This window comes from Rhinolophus sinicus, linkage group LG04, assembly GCF_036562045.2.
Source record: "Rhinolophus sinicus isolate RSC01 linkage group LG04, ASM3656204v1, whole genome shotgun sequence".
Taxonomy (NCBI): domain Eukaryota; kingdom Metazoa; phylum Chordata; class Mammalia; order Chiroptera; family Rhinolophidae; genus Rhinolophus; species Rhinolophus sinicus.
In genome coordinates, this window is record NC_133754.1 from 60,320,076 (window position 1) to 60,335,023 (window position 14,948).

General features: G+C 39.6%; 1 protein-coding gene across 28 annotated transcripts in view; it reads right to left on the reverse strand.

Moving 5' to 3' along the window:
- Window positions 1-295: 295 nt before the first annotated feature.
- TACC1 (transforming acidic coiled-coil containing protein 1) overlaps window positions 296-14,948 on the reverse strand; it is a 99,408-nt gene continuing 84,755 nt past the window's right edge. For 27 of the 28 annotated variants that reach the window (XM_019748116.2, XM_019748115.2, XM_074329610.1 and 24 more), the window contains 5 exons: window positions 13,236-13,279; window positions 11,658-11,818; window positions 10,718-10,824; window positions 8,042-8,162; window positions 2,239-6,974 (listed from right to left, as the gene is read on the reverse strand). In XM_019748116.2, the coding sequence (XP_019603675.2) occupies window positions 6,906-6,974; window positions 8,042-8,162; window positions 10,718-10,824; window positions 11,658-11,818; window positions 13,236-13,279 (502 nt within the window). In that variant the 3' untranslated portion in view covers window positions 2,239-6,905. Of the gene's footprint in view, window positions 665-2,238; window positions 6,975-8,041; window positions 8,163-10,717; window positions 10,825-11,657; window positions 11,819-13,235; window positions 13,280-14,948 lie in introns of those variants that run through there. The other variant, XR_012495511.1, reaches the window with a different exon arrangement.

Genomic DNA, 14,948 nt, shown 5'->3' on the forward strand with positions numbered 1-14,948 from the left:
CTAAAAAAGTGAATTCCTGTTAACTGAGTTGTATCTTCAGTCTGTTCTTGTATATGTATTTCCATGGGAACCAAACTTTGAAGGATGTATACCTTTTGGCAAAGGAAAAATAGAGAGCATAGAAACCTAGTATTTCATGCCTGGTACAGGTGTGGGAGTCTTGGAATTGTCTGGAACACAAGTGACTTTCATTCCCTATTTAACAGTTCAATCACTCCAACACTGGGATCTGTCTCAGGCTAATCCTCGCTCCTCTACCTTCTGCCAATCTCAAATAAAAGAACAAAGGTAACACTTAAGTTTCCAAGTCTTTATTTTTCAGATGGCTAATAAAACTAACAACAAAGTCATTTGGCGCTTAGGGGGAGTCTTAGAAAATTTGAAAGTCATAAACTCGAGGTTTTACGTGACAAGAATCACTATCATTTAAGGACCTGAGGCACCCCCCCAGCATTACTGCTGAGTCCTCACGACCACCTCACGAGGTGGGAACCATTATCCCCAGTTAGAAAGTTGAAGGCCAGGAAGGTGAAATAACTGAGGTTGGACCCTGCTGCTCCACCCGGTTTGCGCGTCCTTCCCCACAGACCGTCCATCCCTCCTCCGGGACTCCTGCCACGCTTAGTCTGTGTCACATGACTTCACAATTCCATGCCATCTTGTCCTGTTTGGGGTTAGATTTATCTCCTAATTAGATTGTAGGCACCAGTGTGTCCCCATCCTCAAGCACTTTACATAAAATAATCTACAAGTCACAACTAGGCTAAGAAACATAGAATAGAGATGGCTTTCTTCTGGAAAAAATAAAGGTTTAGTTAGCATACTGCATATTTTAATGAAGTTTCAAACTTGAAAACAATTTCTCTTTCGCTAACTAGCCTCAGAAACTTTTCATGTTTCACTTTAAACTTTGCAAATGCACTATTTGGTAAATAAATGAATGAATGTAGAAAAAAGGTATTTGGTTTTGATTGGCCCTTAAGAGCTTACAAACTTAGAAAATGATATAAATATAATACTATCCAAACCTGGGAGAACTTGGATTTAAAGAACTGGAAAAGGACTAAGCGGCAATTAATTTTGTCCGTTTGGAGTGAGGATGACAATACTAATTAATACACAAGCCGTGCAATCAGCCACATCACTTCTCTCTGCGACTGCGTTTCTTCAATTGTAAAATGACTAACTTTAGTGGATCAAGTTTTTTCATACTCTGACCACTAGCCATAGCAAGAAACTAATTTTCATCATGACACATATCTGAAACAAATTTCATGAATAACTTCACTTGTGAAATGCATTTTCATAATTCCTGTCATATTTTCTCTTATTAAAATACTGGTTGGCACTCACTAAAATGATCCCATGATCCTCTATTTGTTAAAAGTATAAAAACACTAAGTGGTCTCGTATTATCTAAGAATATTCTGTAAGAGAGTAGAAAGGTAATTTCCATCTCGTTCTTCGCAATAATTCTTAGACAATGATGAGGGTTTCACTGTCTTTAGTATTCAGTAAATGGCAGTGTCACTTCCTCCAGTCATTGTATAGGATTCCCCTCCTGGCAGTTCAAGAGCACACTAGCGAAAAATGTTCTTTTTAGGAACTTTATAGGCTGTAATGTTTTAAGATGCAGCAAAGAGTAACAAAGTGACAGTGCTCTGATTTTTCTTAGTGGATTCCCCACCTAAGTAGTAAAATGGAGCCTCTTAATTTATCTTTTCCTGTAATAAAAATCATGACACTTCCTGCCCAGTCCCCTAGCCCTTTAAGCAGAGAGTTGGCCTGGGCAGTACTGAAAAAGTTTTCCCGGTATTAACCTAGAAGAGACATCAAACGTCGACTATTTTCTGTGGGACATTCTGCAATGTTTACAGTTCTAACTTGTCCCATGTCCTCCAACAAGTCAGAAAGCGTGGGGTGACTTAGGTTCTTATGCCTTGAGAAATGCCAGGGCAGACAAGCAGTCTCTAAGCAAACCCAAGAAGCACCCAATTAACTTTGTTTACACAGATGCAAAAGCACAGAAATTTGTATGGTAAGGTCCAAATCACTGTTTGTTTTGTTTTTAATTACACACCCAACCAAGTGCATAAAATCACACAAAACAGTGCAGCAAAAATGTCATCTTTTCTATTTTCAGACTGGAGCTCGTAAAAGCGAGCCTGTCATAAATTTTCACTTGGGGACAAAACGACTTATAACCAGGGGAAAAAAAGGCAGACACACACCCACATCTAACAGTGGTAAACACTTTTTAATCAGGCAATGAAACATGGGAAAAATATATTAGTAATCATTATAATAATTTCATTTGTGTGAGTATAACTTTTACAAATATTTACCTGACATATAAAAGGGAAATTACTGTGCATATAAAATTGACGTAGATGCTTCTTCCACACAACACGATCCTGATAGCAGTAGTCAGTGCAGCGCCCGTTCCTCCTGACGAGAGGCTCCTCACACACTTCATGGCACCCGCGGAAACAGTGGAAGCAGATGTGCAATTAACACTTACTTGTTGGCACATTAGTACAAATGGGAATCTACTGGCAAACACACACTTGCTAACAACAACACTGAAAAGTTTACTGCTACCTCTGAGATTTGAAAGCAACGCCTGGATCCCGTCCCACCAGGTAAGAAGGACCAAGGCTGAGGCTGTGGGTGTGGTAACCAACAGACTGTCCTGGATCTGGTTTCCAGGTTCAAACTTTTATATGTTCACTGGAAAATTATTCATAAATATAGAATATAGGTTGACAGTGTGACTAGGAAATTGTTTTTGGAGTATATCTGACACCACTACAAGGCAGAGGGGGAGGAAGTGGCATCTTTACAGTTCTAAAGTGAAGCATCGATACAGGGAAGGTTCAAGCCACACCTCAGCTCCATGCCTGGCCTCCTCCAAATGAATTAAGAATGCCAGCCGCGCACGCAACACCTCCATATTAGAACTATAACCAGAACATATATATGTAATAGCTGTAACCATATTATAGTTAATAAAGTCATTCCTTAGGAATCTTGTTTGTCCAAATCTAACTGCATGCTAAGAGGCACAGAAATGGGATTGCATTTGGACGAAGAACTACGAAAAGTGCAATCTTTAGTCTCCAGAATGCTAGCTCTGGGCACTAGTAAGTCTTCCCTGAAATGTTATCGTTTCTATGACTATCTTCCAGAGGAGATCCTTAGAGAAGTGTCCAATTTCTTTACCTCTACTATACGGGAGACTCAAGGCTTGAGTAATAAATTGCTTTTTAATACTCACTGGAATCTGGAGGCCAGTCAAACCTTTTTGGATAGAAGTCTCCTCAAAATACTTCTTGATTAAATCTTTGAAGATCACTTCTTAGACCTTTGGCTTGACATTCTGGGATTCCCAGACTGTGTTTGTTCTTTAATAAGCAAATAATAATCTTCTCTTAAATTCTTCAGAGTATATACATCTTTACTTTAAAATCCTTTGCCTGAATCATTTAATCTTTCAACACCTAGTTTCTCTCCTGCCAACAAGAGGCTAAAGAAACCCAAGTCCGAGAGCAAGTGCGCATGGTCACAAAACTACAACGAAGAGACAACAGTCGTGTACAGTTCATGAGATGGCCACTAACTGTAGTGAAAAACCAAAAGGAAATCAAAAGGGAGCTTTACAGCGTTTACACCACTAGAAAAGGATATGCTAAATCTTTCCCAGCCAGTGTACACAGATTACCAATGCTTACTCTTTAAAAATTCCATTCTGGGCTTCAGAGCCCGCAGTTACCTTTATTGAAAGTGAGTGCTTCACTCTGGCCGCTGTTAGGCAGCCCAGCAACATCTGGGGCAGTTGACTCTCCCTGTTTACAAACAGGACTAACTCAGGGCTGTCTGATAAAGATCTATGTATTTGTGTGAGAGTTGCACAAAGTGTGGGACAGATAACTGGCTAGAAAGAAAAGTCAACTTGAGCAATCCCCAAAACCAAACATAAATCTTCCCTTCAATTCCGTATCATCCTGAAAGGCTGCCAGATCCTCAGTTCTGCACCATCACATGCTCCTGCACTTCCTAATTTGGGCTGGGTCTGAAGTAGCCAGAAACCATGTGAGAAAACTGGGCTTTTCAGAATTTCCAGAACAGTTTTACAGAACACAAGGTTTGGGCAGGTCACCAGCCTTCAAGAGCTTCTCCTAATAGAGTAAATCTTGAGAGGTCTGACTATAAGTGACCAGCCAACCAAGTTACAAATAAGTCTCCACTTAAAATACTTCTAAAGATTATCTATCTACACTTTAGCAAAGTCAAAAATTGAAGAAATGGCTCTGGATCCAGCATCTCAACAAGATCCCCCAATGCTCTCAAATAACGGTCTAGACCAGCAACTTCATCTCTTTTCACTTTTGTAACAGGGTTTACTATTGCCTAACTAACAAGTAACCTGTCCCTCTAGGGGCCAAAACACTAGGCTATATTCTTCCTCTCCGGAGTTCTAAAAGTTTGGGTTTTGTTTTTGGATTTTTTTTGCTTATTTTTAAAGAAAAATAAACAAACATACTTCAGTCTGTCCAGTCTATTATCTTAATTTGCCAGCTGCACAAACTACATTTTTATTCTTGTTGGAGAATATCCACCTACTAAATTAGAAGGAAGAACATTTCCTTTTCAAGGTCATGGCTGAGAGGACAGGGGCAAATGTTACTTAACAAGGGCCCTTTCGTAGTCCTCGTGCAGCAACTTCATTCTAGGGTCTAATCTTCAAGGGGGTCTCTTTGACCAAGCGTGCCAAGGAAGGATTGTCGTCACCTGTTTGTTTTTAACACATAGCTCCTTTTTTTCAAATATACAAAAAAGCCTAAAAAGAGGACTATGGATTTATAACGGAGGCCACTACAAGCTTTTTATGCTTAAAACAGATCAATATAAAACAAGTAAACATGGGTATGTCACCAAAACACAGCAGCAAAAAGGCTTAGCAAAGTTTCTGCAAAACTCAAAGTTAATTTCCCTAGTAGGACAGGACTGAATGCGGAAATCGGCTACACCAGCTGGAGACACCTATACTCCACTGCTGCTACGACCAGAGCGCAGCGTTCACACGAATCCAGTGACTGTTTTCAAAGCCCAAGTGATTGTCAAGTCAGTTCTCCAACCACAGATCATTTCTGTTGTTCTTTTTTATATAAAATGGTTAAGACAATAGGCTTTTAAATACAGCCTAAGCACCGATGACAACAAATGCATGTTGGTAAAACAAGACTTCTGGCTTTAAAAGACATTACTGACCTCCCTGGGGCTAAAGATTGCACCCACGTGAATAGTACACATCTAAAGAAAAATTCAGGTTTCAAGATCTATAGAGGTTCTCCACTAGGCACAAGTTGTTGATGAAGGTGGATCATGCAATAGTTTCACAAGAAAAGTATGAAAACTTACATGTACTGAATAGAGTGCATATCACCATGAGGGCTTTTCAGGGTGTTACGATTAAGACAAAAGAGTGCTTTGAAACACTTACATGGATTTGGTTCTGCCTATCAAATGCTAGGGAATTCACTGGCATTACACGGAAATTTTCCATTTTGGGGTTAAAGGCCCCACCACTCTGAACCAAGTCCAGGAAGGGCTTGAGGAATTTGGTTTTGTGAGTGTGGATCTGCTCCCTGCACTTCTCTCCTCCAGTATTCAAGTGGCTTTTGTTTAAAAATATTCACAATACGCTGATTTTTAGAGTGGTTCGCATGATTTCTACTGCCCATTTTATTAAAAATTCTCTCAAGTTTGAAAGGACTTTTTTTTGTCTTAAAGAAAAAAATCTGAAGAACGAGGTATCACACTTGTGAAAAACCAACTGCTTCTCCACCTTATAATGGGGCTACAGATACCTTTTAATTATATACAATCATCTAAACCTTTTACCAGATTTTCTTGGCATAGTTCAAATATAAAGATAATAAGGAGTAAATATTGATTCTGAGGCAACAAATGGAAGCAGCGGAGATGAAATGGCTCTAGAACAGCCTCGCCAAACCCCAGCTCTCAGGGAGCCCCACTGCTGTTCATGCAGAAGGCAGACACTTTCCGTCTGAGGACCCCAAGGGGCCGCATTCACACTCATCAAGGCTGACGAGTGTCCACATATCAGGGCAACGAAACATGGTGTAAAGTTTTCCCTAGAATGGAAACCTGAGCCTGGGGTTATGAGTCATGACAGGCACGAGTCTGGGGTCTTCACATCTTCAATTGCCCCATATTCTGAAGTTGGCATTCTAAGCCAGAACTCTATCGCCAAATAGGGTTTTACATTTATGGAAAAATGCTCCTCTGTAGAGAAGTTCTTATTTGACTGTGCTTCAGAGAAAAATCAGCAGCACATGTAAATATATATGTGAGTGTGTGTGTATACACGTGTATAAATGGGTACTCAGAGTCCCTTCTTGTTTATAAACTGGAAGTAACAAAAGCAAAAATAAAACAACTAATATTGAAAATTAAATTTAAAAGATGAAATAAATAGCCCACACACAAAAAATCAGACAGGTGAACAGGAGATGATCCCAAATAGTAGCCATAAAATCATAAATTTAACGCACTTGGAAAAGTAGAAATGACTTTAAAACGAATTAAAGATAGAGAAATCACAAACCCAAATTTAGCAGCCTGTCTACCTCAACCTACTGACGGCAATTTGTGACAGACTGTAAAACTCTCGGATGCCATTCCTTTGTGACTGTGCAATACTCTAGGGTTTCCTCCAGGACTGTTGCATCGGCAGCAAAGCGGGACAGGCAGCAGTAGGCATGTGCTTTTTTTTAGTTTTTTTTTCTCTGCAAAGGGGTGATTATTCCTGGATAAGGCAAGATAAGTGTGGTCACGAGAGAAGCAGCCAAATGCAGATCTGCTGAGCGAACAGGGGAAACTCAGTCAGTCTTTCCCAGCTTTGCGATCAGCTCGTCACAGATTTTCGTCAGTTCTTCGATTTCTTGGTTCTGGAAGACAAATGACACGATTATGCAGGTCCTTTGTGTCCTGAGATAAAGGCAATTATAGCTAAACAATCTCAACCCTCACTATACCTAGACCTCCTAACTCAGTGGCTCTTACCTCTTCTACATCAGAGACCCTTTAGAGAAAGGAGAACTCTGTACTTCTCCCTGGAAATGTTCATGTGTTCACAAACTTATGCTTACATTGAGTAGAGGGTGAGGGTAGCCACTGGCCCTCTGTAGCTTGTCCACGACCTCTTGAGTTCCCAAACTTTCTTGTGATCATAGGAATTACCTGGGGTACTTGTTAAAATGCAAGTATCTGGGCTCACGCAATCCATCAGTATCTCCAGGGACCTGGGATTCTGGAGTCCAAGTATCCTATGAACACTGTCTTAGGGGTTATGTGACCCCATGGCAAGAATGCTGTCCTAGCTGAATGGATGTCATAGGCATGAGTACACCACTGGAGACAAAGGAAGAAAAGCACTACAGGCATACAAAAAACTGAAGTCCAGGAATCGCTGAGCAGTGAGAAATAGGAACTGCTGCTACCACTGATTTTTATTTATCTACTGAAATTTCTGGACCGCGGCACAACGGGCACTTTGGGCTGCGTCAGGCTTTGTTGTGGGGGCTGCCTGCGCACTTAGGTCGCTTGGCAGCATTTCTGGCCTCTACCCACTAGAAGCCAGTAGCATCTCCCAGTCGTGACAACCAAATATACCTCCAGTCATTGCCATATGTCCCCTGCAGAGTAAAACTGCAATGAAGGGAGAAGACAGCTTCACATATTACATAAAAAAAAAAAAAAGAAAGAAAGGGAGGCTCAGAGCCCGACTAAGCAGCTTTTGGTCCCCTGAACTTCAGCTAACACAACTTCCTTTCTGCACCCTGCCTGTGATGGGTTCCACCAATACACCTGGGAGTTTCACAGTTTGCCTTGTCTCCACCTGACTAGATGTCTGGGCAATAAGGCAGGGCCTCTTTCATCCAGATCCGCTGCAAGCTAGCTGCAGCCAGGGATGAAAACTACATGTCTCTGTGCTCACACCACACCCTTCTCGTACCTTCTGCTGAAGGGCCCTTTCCAGGGACTCCACCTTCATCTGTTCTTTCCGGAGTCCTGCGTGGAGAGCCGCACTCTCAGCCTTTGCTTTTGTTCGAACCTGAGCAATCTCTTCATTGGCTCTGTTTATGGTGTTTTGTTTGTAGAATAAAGGGACAAAAAGCACACAGTTAGTCATCAGTCCCACCTAAGAGTCAGGATGTTAACCACTGACAACTATGAGACACAGACCTAAAAGAACTGAGTTCATGACAAGAGAAAAAATAGGATTCGGTGACCTAAGTAATTCAATTTTAATTTATAAACACTCAGCTTATAAGCAACTGTTAAGGAAATTTCCATGGTGCAAACCAACAGAATTAATCTCAAAGGCCACATTGTCCTTTAAAATTCAAGTCACTAGAAAAAGGAATCACATGACAGTTTCCACAACAATCAAAAAGGTTTTCTAACCCAGTACAATAGCAGGAAGGCTCATCTTTAGGATCATCATAGCTAAAGAGCCAAGATACTAACCACTGACATCTATGCCACACAGTCCTAAAAGTGACTCTAGTCAGGAGGTGCAAAAGGAAATTAAAAAAACAACAACATACATGTCAGTTGATAAACAGCCAAAGAACTGGTGAAAGGATGCTAAAAACTCAGTACTAATCAGAGGCATGCAAATTAAAGTGATAAACTTTTACAATTTATCAGATTGGCAAAAAGTAACAAGGATGACCTTGTCCTGTGATGGCCAAAATGCAAGGAAACAGATGGGCTGCTGTGCGAACTGGGGGAATGAAAATTGGCACTGTCTTCATGGTAGTAACAACTGTAATTTAAAATGTGTACCCCCTGCCCCGAGCCAGCAGTGCCCTTTTAGTCATCTACCCACAGCAATGTCCCCACTTGGCACAAAGGTGACTGCACACTGCAGCGCTGTCTGCAATGGAAAAAAGTGTGAAACCATCTAACTGCCCATCAGTAAGGAATGGAAGTCCTACAACCTAATGAAAATCAGACTGAACTATATGTTCTGACAGGAGAAAATGGCCATGATATACTATTAAGTGAAAAAGGAAACTTGTACTGTGACTCCAGTATTATATATGAAAAAAGGAAAACTTCAGAGCCATTTTGGGTAGTATTTGTAAAGGCACAAAGACAGACTGGAAGGGTACACAACAGACTTTAATAACAGTGGCTCTGGGAGTGGGAATGGGAAAGGGGGAACTTAAAAGGTTTTACAAATAGGAAAATGCACAAGTATGTATTACTTTTTAGTTAAAAAATAAAGTTGGATGCATCCTTCATACCACTCCTCAGGATAAATTCCAAATGTGTCAGATTTAAGGATTTAAAAAAAGTAAGCCATAAAAGTACTGAAAAGAAAACATGGGAGAATATTTTATATTCAGCAAGGGGAAGATATTTGTTACTATGACAGGAAATCCAGAAGCTGTAAAAAAAATGACTGATAAATTTTGCTGCATAAAAATAAATTTCTGCATATCAAAAAACACTATAGGCAGAGCCAAAAGATAAACGACAAACTGGAAAAATTATCCACAACTCATATCACAAAGGGCTGGCATCCTTAATACAATATTTATATATAATATATAAAATATATAAACAGACAATAGAAAACTAGGCAAAGAATAGTCATTCATAGTAAAGAAAATATATGTATAGACAGCTGCTAAAATGTTCAATTTCACTCATAAGATAAATATGAATGAAAACTACACCGAATAAAATAAATGCTCTGTTGCTTGCCCCCCTGTCCCCAAACCCAACCAACTAAACTGAAATATCCTTTTTCATCTATCGTATTTACGGAAAACAAAAATTTGATCTGTTGACAAAGCTACAGGGAAGAGACACTCTCATACATTGCATAGGGATATGAAGTCTAATGAGGGCAATTGAACAATATTTATCATAATTAAAAATTCATATATTCTTTGGCTCAGCAATTCGTTTTCTATATACAGATAACTCACATGCATGACTAATGATAACCATAAAAGGTTACTTATTGCAGCACGGTTTGTAGAATATTTTAAATAACCTGAATGTCCAACAGGAGGGGACCCGTTACATAAATGATACATTCCAACCATAGAACACCACACAGCTGTTAAAAAAAAATGAGGAAGCTGTTCAAGGATTGAAATGAAAAGACTTCCAAAATATACTTCTAAATGAAACAAGCAAGGTATGTTATCATCTATATAAATAAGGAGATTCTCACATTAAGAAAATGGTAATTATGTGACATGATGGAGGTGTTAGCTAACGTTATCACGGTGCAATATATAAATATATCAAATCAAACACACTGTACATCTTGAACTTATGCAATGTTATATGTCAATTATATCTCAGTAAAGCTAGAGGGCAGGGGAAGAAGGGGAAGAAGGGTATCTGGAAGGATAAAACCATGACTACCCCCAGGTAAGAAAGAGGTGGGAACTCAGTGGATGGATGGGGTGAAGGGCGACACTGTATATCTTATTCTTCTTAATGTTAGAACTACGGAAAACATTATACCTATTTTAAAAGTTAAATAAAAACACCCACACCCACAAATACAATATGGAGTTGCAAGACAGTGATTATTTTCCTTGCTTCCATCAATCTTCCCACAATACCATGAAAAGTGAAAGTCTTATGTGCAAGCTCTTACTTGTCTAGTTTTTCTTCTGCGTGGATTTTCAGGGCCTGATATCGCTGTTCTTCTTGTTTAACTCTGGCTAAGTAATCCTGAGCACATTTTTTCAAGGCTTCTTCATTCTGTTCAAAAGTGACAATTTAAAATAAACAGGACATTTTATTTTCTCCTACTAGTAACATACCATGTATCATTTTCTAAAAAATGAGAAAACCCAATTAATTCAGCTTCTTTACATTATACTCCATGGTAATTTGAAACAGGCACAAATGATTCCCATTGAAGAAATTCTAGAAAATGTATTCATGTATTAATTTTCAAATCATACGGTAAGGTTCAGTTACACTGGTACGCCTACTTTAAGAAGGCGGTTATTGAAAACTAAATGGCACTCTGATTCCCACTTTAGATAAATTGGTCAGTCTCATTTTTATTTTAATGGGAAATAAAGAGTGCCCACTGTTATAAATGTGTCTTGTTAATGGTTTGCAACTAAATTAAATCAATATGCGCACTTACATCTAAATTTGAAACATTACACTCACTTACTCTAGAATATGCAGCCTGAATTTTTCAGTGGTATGGCTAAAATCCCTTTACTTTTACTAATATTAAAATGGTGAATTATCAAAAAGAACATTTCTATGATTCTCCTAAAGTCTGAGGGTTCCACAGTTCTTAACTCCACGCTACACTCTGGTTGTGTCTGGGATTTATTAGCCTGACCCAGGAGAGGAATGACTGATACACCACCCAGCAGGCCAGATGCCTAAACAACCACATAAAGAAAAAGGGGGGGAAATTCTCCAGCGTCATTGGAATACAAGATACAAGGCCAAGAGGGGCCCTGAGTCCCTATTTAAAAGGCTACCCACACCCCTCTGGTATATATGTTTGAAGATCCACTACCAGGAAAATATACTCACAAGGAGATAAAAGGAAAAGGATACGCTACCTTCTTGAACCCTTCCAGAACGCCTTTCAGGTTCTCATATCTCCTGAAGAGATCAGAAAGGGACCTTTCCACAGAATTAAGGTCAGCCAGGGCCTGCTCTTTCTCCAAGGTCAGTTGCTGGAAGCTTTTCTGAGAGGTCATACTTGTCCTTTGTTCATCTTCTGTGAATCACAATCGAAAGCAAGGGTATACTCATTCAACAATAGTTAATGGCTGTCTTCCCGGAGCTAAGCAGTGTTTTAGGTGGTGGGGACCCAGCAAACAAATCCCCACTCTCAAGACTTACATTCTAGTGGGGGGAGATATATGGTGATAAGTGTTGAGGGAAAAACAAAGCAGGGTAAGAGGGGTGGAGTTCCTTTTTTATACAGAGAGGCCTCACTCAGAGGAGTGATCTGAACGTAGACCCAAAGAACTGGGGTGAGAAGCTCCCTATGAGAAGAATGTTCCATGCAGAGGAGAGGAACAGCTGTGGCAAAGGCCATGTGCTGGGAAGCCATTAGGTGACATGGACAGTAGAAAATACCATTTCAGTGCTGAAGTGCAGAAAGGCCGGACTATGATTTAGGACTCAGTCCTTACAATGCTGGCAAGAAGAGGTTCTAAATTCAGCGCAGGAGGATCAACCACTGTCATTTCGGAAAGACACCAATGGGTCTGATACAAGTCAAGTAGAACTTGCAGTGGAGTTAAGGCCACTGCACCACACCAGAGAGATCCCACCGGGTGGGGGCATAATGAATGATGTGGCTGGCTAGGCCACCAATGCTCTGGGTCCTGGGTGGAGGGGCTTTTCACAGAATCTAAGTGTCTGCCATCCTCTAAAATGAACCTAACTACAGTTGATCCCCATTACTAGTGGATTCTGTATTTGTGAATTTGCTTACTTGCTAAAATTTATTTGTTAACTCCAAAACCAATACTTCTGGTGCATTCCTGGTCATTCACAGACATGGGCAAAATGGCCAAAAAGTTGAGTCACCTGATGTACAATACACATACTCAGCTAAAGTTAAACAAGCTGACACCATCTTGCTTTATACTGTAAAGAAGTATCCTTGTCACAGTATATGCAGTGCGGGTTTCTTTTTTTGCATTTTTGTGATTTCTGTTGGTATTTAAAACAGCCCCAAGTATAGTGCTGAAGTGCTTATCTGGTGTCCCTAAGTGCAGGAAGGCTGTGACATGCGTTATGGGGAACTTACATGTGTTAGACAAGCTTCATTCATGCATGAGCTATAGCACTGCTGGCCATGAGTTCAATGTTAATGAATCAACAATATATTATATATCAAATAAAATATCTTCAAACAGAAACACACATAAGATTGTGTGACAAGATTGTACTGACAAAAAAGTTGTGACCAGAGGCTTGAAGGAATCTAACCTTGTATTTTCCCTAGAAGCAGTATTTCAGTACTTGCTAATTCTATGTTTGTGGCAACTTTATAGACCATAACTACCACAAATAGTGAGAATTAATTACATCTAAGTGATGGACAAATTGAAGTTTGTATCCTGATTTGAAAATCATCTATGGATCGTATGGCTGATAACCTAGAAAAAAAATTTCCTTACCAATCATTTGGGCAATGGTCTTTTCATATTCAGCCACAATTTTCCTTAAAAATAAAAAATAATAATAAATTATCAGAAGAGAGTTTTTAGACAATGGAAGTTGGAGAAATGCTGCCCCAATTAAACACAATAATATATACTGACAAATTTACATTACCCACTTACCTGCTTTGGGCTTTCTCTCTTTTTTTAATGTTAATGCAAGATTTGTTAATGTTCAAAAGTTTTTTCTTAAGATTTTATGTTTAACAAGCCTTCATTCTATTTGTAGAAACAAATGTCCTTACATTTCTTTGCCTCTATGTGAACGACCTCAAGGCAATAGATCAAGTTTGCTTAGACAAATCAATCTCTCACAAAGGAAGTTACAGTAGTCCCCCTTTATCAGTGGTTTTGTGTTCTGCAGTTTCAGTTACCTGTAGTCAACTGCAGTCTGAAAATATTAAATGGAATATTCTAGAAATAAAAAATTCTTAAGTTTTAAACTTTGTGACATTCTGAATAGCATGATGAAATCATGAGCCACCCCACTTGGTCCCACCTGGGAGATGACTCATCCCTTTGTCCAGCATTTCCCTACTGTATACACTACAAGCCTCTTAGTCACTTAGTAGCCGTCTCCATTATCATATCGACTGTTGTGGTATCACAGTGCTTGTGTTCAAATAACACTTAGTTTACTTAATAATGCCCCCAAAGTGCAAGAGTAGTGATGCTGGCAATTTGGTTATGCCAGAGAAGTTCTGAGTGCTTCCTTAAAGCGAAAAGGTGAGTATAGTACAATAAGGTATTTTGAGAGACCCCATTCACATAACTCTTATTACCATACATTGTTGTAATTATTCTAATTTATCACTGGTTATTGTTGTTAATCTCTTATTGTGCCTAACTTACAAATTTAACTTTATTGTAGGTATGTGCCTATGTATAGGAAAAAACAGTATATATAGGTTTCGATACTATCTGTAGTTTCAGACATCTACTGGGGGTCTTGGAACATATCCCCCATGGATAAGGGGGGCCAACTGTAATGACATTATTGGGGCTTTTCCTAAGAGATCTAATCTGAGTTCAGGCTTTCCTGACCCCAATCTACCCACTCTTTCAGGCATTCTGTCCCCTCTGATTCAGTGAGAAGTTTCACTGTACTGTCTTAATACCAAAAGTACTTCAGTTATTGAAAGACTTGAAAGATCAGCCTGTCGTGCTAACCTTTCTTTTAGCAAAGTGCAGTGTTTTCCTGATCCTGCCCAGTGACGGGCACCCTTTCCTGTGACCCCCTCCATGAGAAACGATGGCTCCCCCAGCCCATCACTTTGACCCCGCATCCAAGTTTCTTATGAAGGCTTTGTGAGCTCTCCAAGGCAGGGGGCCATCCCTTCCTCTCCACCACACACAGTACAGGGCCTTATTCCCAGTAACCATTCAGAAAACAAAACAAACCAAAAAACCAACCACAAATTAGTGTAGACGTATTTAAAATATTTCTTAATCATTCAAGTGCTGACTGTACAGTATATAAATTATGCTTTTAAAAAATCTTCTTTGATGCCATCTTTAGTTATTTCATAGCTCCCGACTCCCTTCCAGGGAGTGAGCAGTAAACATAAAAAGATTTCACTTTAAAGATGTCAGTCAATTCTGTTTCCCATTAACATGCTTTTTATAATCTCTTTGGTGGTTAAGAGATTTGAAGCTACCACATATAATTAA